General features: G+C 34.6%; 1 protein-coding gene across 1 annotated transcript in view; it reads right to left on the reverse strand.

The window, feature by feature from the left end:
* LOC106476407 (neuroglian-like) overlaps nt 1–5345 on the reverse strand; it is a 10602-nt gene that overhangs the window by 4652 nt on the left and 605 nt on the right. The window contains exons 2-3 of the mRNA XM_013937068.2: nt 985–1170; nt 320–451 (exon numbers count right to left, since the gene is read on the reverse strand). Coding sequence (XP_013792522.1) covers nt 320–451; nt 985–1144 — 292 coding nt within the window. The 5' untranslated portion in view covers nt 1145–1170. The remainder of the gene's footprint in view (nt 1–319; nt 452–984; nt 1171–5345) is intronic.

Raw genomic sequence — 5345 nt, forward strand, 5'->3', positions numbered from 1 at the left:
GTAAAAACTTCAGGTCCTACTTTATATCTATACTGTAAAAACTTCAGGTCCTTCTATACTATTAACACGTACTTTATATTTATACTGTAAAAACTTCAGGTCCTACTTTATTATTAACACGTACTTTATATCTATACTGTAAAAACTTCAGGTCCTACTTTACGTCTATACTGTAAAAACTTCAGGTCCTACTTTACTATTAGGATGTACTTTATATCTATACTGTAAAAACTTCAGGTCCTACTTTACTATTAACACGTACTTTATATTTATACTGCAAAAACTTCAGGTCCTACTTTACTATTAGGATATACTTTACCTTTATGTCTATACTGCACAAAAAAGTGACTTCCAGGGTTGCCATCAACTACTGGAATCCACGTCACTTCAATTCCTGCCTTTCCTTCTTCATTGGGAAGTTGAGACCATATTAATTCAGGAACATCGGGTGCTAGTGATAAACATTATTAACTTGAGAAGAATGTTCAAACCTACAATAACAACTTACAGTATAAAAACTGTCATGATATACTGTTCAGCACATCGGGTGTTAGTGATAAATATTATTAACTTGAGAAGAATGTTCAAACCTACAATAACAACTTACTGTATAAAAACTGTTATGATATACTGCTAATATTGATATACAGACTTCTGTGACACCCTGTACAATCTTAGGTCAACGTTCCCCTATGAACACCCTGATTAAACACCTTAGTGCATCACATTACTGGAAATACAACAGTCTACTATAAGTTAAATCCTATGTATGTTAGTATTAAAAGTTAACTTACGGAAACTACTACTACCACAATGATGATATCACAGGTAAATTAGTATTGAAAGTTAAACTGTGGAAAGCACTAGCTAGATGTACAGTGAACACATTATAAATCACATAATTTATTCTAACATCATAACTTATTTATTCTTTATTTATATTATTACAACTTTAAATTCACATTAAGAAGTGATGTATCTTACCAGTTTCTGGCTCTTCATCAGTGGTGGCTTCAATATAGTAAGGCTCTCCTTGACCTTTACTTGTCATAGCTCTAATGGTGATACGATATTTAGTATCTGGTTGTAATGGTGCTAGCTTAGCCTCAGTCTCGTCTGGATCAGTGACGGGAGGTCGCTCCATTTTAGCCTCCAATTGTGTCCCTTGAACTAGTAAACAAAAGTTTTAAAAATTTATTAATTATTTTCATACATTAAGCAACAAGTTTTTGTTAATGCTAGTTTGTCATTTGCAGAGAAATTGATTATATGATTGTACGAACAAGAATAATACAATTTTAAATAGTACTAGTTAAGTAACATCAATTAACAATCTGATCATTAACTAATAATGTTATCCTTTGATATTACATTCCACTTATATACATTTTGGAATAACCTTTCTTTTATATCTCCCCCAAAGTTGTAGTTTACTTTGTCTTGAAAACTTCTTTGCCATGGCTCCCACTTCCAGACACTTGTGTATAATGTTAATATAATAATAAATAACATACAATGTTAAAAATTGATACACAATTAAAAAAACTTCTAAAATGTGGACTCTTGATTGCATGTTTCAATGTTTACCATGTCATCATCAGAAAAACTTGTAAACTGTCAAGCATTAGAAAAGAAGAATTAATAACAGATATAGAAACTAATCACACAGAAGCTCATCTAGATTAAGTGATAGATGAGAACTCTTAAAAACGTAATTAGAACTGGATGTCATAAACTTTAGGAAATTTCAACCCTGTGAGGAGGAAACAAACCATAGAAATTAAAAGTGTAAAATCATTTAGAGATAATATTTTCATTTCTAAAGCAGTAGATAAAGGAGAGCAAATTGTACAACATAATAAGTGTGACTATAATAAAGATGTGGGAGACTTATTAAATGAGGGTAACTATGAAAAACCTAAGCACAACCCTACAAATAAGTATCATGAATTAGTAAAAAAACAAGTGTTAAAAACTGTTTAACAGATGCAGAGAGGAGTAGATTTATTGCATTTAATTTTATTACTCCATGATTTTATGTACTTTGAAAAATACATAAAATTAATAACAATTTTAGAACAATAGTGTCGACTATAGGTACATCATCATATCAAATAGCCAAATACATATATAGCTCAGAAGTATTCTTGTTTGAGAAAAATAAATAAATATACAGTTAAAAATCATTTAGAATTTGTAGAAAAAAGACAAATGTAAAATTGAGTAAGGAAGATATGTTAGTGCCACTATTTACAAAAGTTCCAGAAGAAGATACAATTAAAAGATATGATGTTACAAAATAAAACTTAAGCCACTGAAATTAGAAATATAATTAATCTAACGAAAATGTTTGTAAAGAATCCATTTTTTCAGGTTAACAATGGAATCCCCACTTTCACCTTTGTTATGCTACTTGTATATGGATGCATTTGAAATAAGTCATAAATGGTGCAAAAATGTAAACTTGATATTTGGATAAGATATATAGATGACACAATCTCGGTGTGGAGATATGGTGACCACTGAAGGGGCCTCATATGTTCTTGTCACAAAGGAATGAAAGACTCGAGGGATGCCCACATCCCCAAAAGAGAGAGAGAACCATCTGCACAGTAGGAGGAGGAGACATAAGAAAAAGCCTGACGACTCTTTTAATGGCTTGAAGCCTGATAGGGGGTCAGTTGAATGCAACTTAAGTGAATATTGAAAAACAAACACCCAGATGGATGAGACATTGTGTTGGTGACAGAATAGATTTCTCCAGTCTGATAAGGAAGCCTACTTTTGTGGCTTCTGAAAGGAGAATCTGAGAGTGTTGTTCTGCTAATTGACAGGATGGTGCAGAAAAGCCAGTCGTCCATATAATGATGTGTGCACAGGCCCAAGGAATGCAGATGGTGAGAAAAAGCTCAAAGAACTCTGCACAAAACATAAGGTGTTGATGCAAGACCAAAAGATAGAGCCCGTAACTACAGCACCTGACCCTTGAGCACAAATCTGAGAAACCTCCGAGAAGATTTCGCTACGGGAATATAGAGATAAGCATTGGTAACATTGAACTTGGTCATCCAGAGCTCTGGCGCAAAGTGCCATTATAGGTTGACAAAAGAATTCATAGTAAAGCGTAGAGGATGATTGGACACCAATCTCCTGTCTTCCTGGGTACAATGAATGAACAGGAATAAAATCTGGGAAGAGATGTTTAGAAAGTGATGTAACCATGCTCCCCTGCCCATGGGATAGTCAACGACGCTGTTGTCAATGGTTTGTCCAAGTTGAAGTTCTTTGAGAATACAGACGGACTATTACAGGAACCGAAGGAGGAGGTCTGGAAACACTACGAGCTGACACTCTCAAATTAGTGCCAGAAAGGCAAGAAGTGAACACCGATAAAGAAGAATGTAAACGAGCGTAATCAATCTTGATTCTAACGTCTGTGGAACACCAGCAAACAACATGGAAGGGAGAAAAGGAAATTTCCGTAATTCCCTGAGGGCAGAAAATGGTAAGCAAACACTTTCTAACAAAGTGTCTCTACCTAATGAATCCCAACAACAAACCAACCAGGAAACCAGAGAAAGAACTGAAGAAGACAATCTGACTGTGGTAGATCTCAGAAAAATCCCTAACTTGTTCTCAACTTGCTTGGGGGAACACTGATAGGTTTCTCATAAAAGTTGGATTGAATATAAATACTTCAAAACAGTCAAGAGAGTAACACAATTCCAAGTAAACTGTGATCTGCTTAAATTGATCACAGATTCCAATGTAACTCCCCCCAGGGCCAAAAAAGGGTCCATCCATTGCATATCTAAATATACCTAGTGAAAGAAGGAGCCAGAAAAACTGAGTCAAAATACTTCACAGCTGGTCCCGGGTCATTTGCAAAAGCCGCCTCAGAATGACTCTTAGAGATACCCTTGGTCCACATATGTCTCCATCTAGCAACGGATCACGTCACAGACAGCTTTGACTGAGAGTGATCCATCCCCCTGGCTGTTGACACCGGATAGCAGAGGTGGAAGAGAACAGGTCTGGTTGGCCTCCACAGTAAAAACATTAACTCAGGAATTCATACCCGTTGGTACGTTTTTCTTTGTTTTTTGTTAAAGTAATTTATAAATATAAATGAAGATATAACCACAGTAATGCCAATCATAATCAAAGTCGCAACGTAAATTCTGAATAACCACAACACTTCTGTTTACAGAAAACCATGTATCTGACTACAGCAAGAACAACACCGTACAGTATCTACCTATAACAACACCGCACATTATCTAGCTATAACAACACTGCACATTATCTAGCTATAACAACACCGCACATTATCTAGCTATAACAACACCGCACATTATCTAGGTCTAACAACACCGTACATTATCTAGCTCTAACAACACCGTACATTATCTAGCTCTAACAACACCGTACATTATCTAGCGATAACAACACCGCACATTATCTAGCTCTAACAACACCGCACATTATCTAGCTCTAACAACACCGCACATTATCTAGCTCTAACAACACCGCACATTATCTAGCTCTAACAACACCGCACATTATCTAGCTCTAACAACACCGCACATTATCTAGCTCTAACAACACCGTACATTATCTAGCTCTAACAACACCGTACATTATCTAGCTCTAACAACACCGTACATTATCTAGCTCTAACAACACCATACATTATCTAGCTCTAACAACACCATACATTATCTAGCTCTAACAACACCATACATTATCTAGTTCTAACAACACCATACATTATCTAGCTCTAACAACATCGTACAATATCTAGCTATAACAACATCGTACAATATCTAGCTATAACAACACCATACATTATCTAGCTCTAACAACACCATACACCATGTAAGTTCTACCCTTTTCACAGTGAATAATAAGTTCTACTCTTTTCACAGTGAATGAGTTCTACCCTTTTCACAGTGAATGAGTTCTACCTTTTTCACAGTAAATAATAAGTTCTACCCTTTTCACTGTAAATAATAAGTTCTACCTTTTCAAAGTAAATAATAAGTTCTACCCTTTTCACAGTGAATAATAAGTTGTACCTTTTTCACAGTGAATAATAAGTTGTACCTTTTTCACAGTAAATAATAAGTTGTACCTTTTTCACAGTAAATAATAAGTTCTACCTTTTCACAGTAAATAATAAGTTCTACCTTTTCAAAGTAAATAATAAGTTCTACCCTTTTCACAGTGAATAATAAGTTCTACCCTTTTCAAAGTAAATAATAAGTTCTACCTTTTTCACAGTAAATAATAAGTTCTACCTTTTTCACAGTAAATAATAAGTTCTACCTTTTTCAAAGTAAATA

This window comes from Limulus polyphemus, unplaced genomic scaffold (genome assembly GCF_000517525.1).
Source record: "Limulus polyphemus unplaced genomic scaffold, Limulus_polyphemus-2.1.2 Scaffold10482, whole genome shotgun sequence".
Classification (NCBI taxonomy): Eukaryota; Metazoa; Arthropoda; class Merostomata; order Xiphosura; family Limulidae; genus Limulus; species Limulus polyphemus.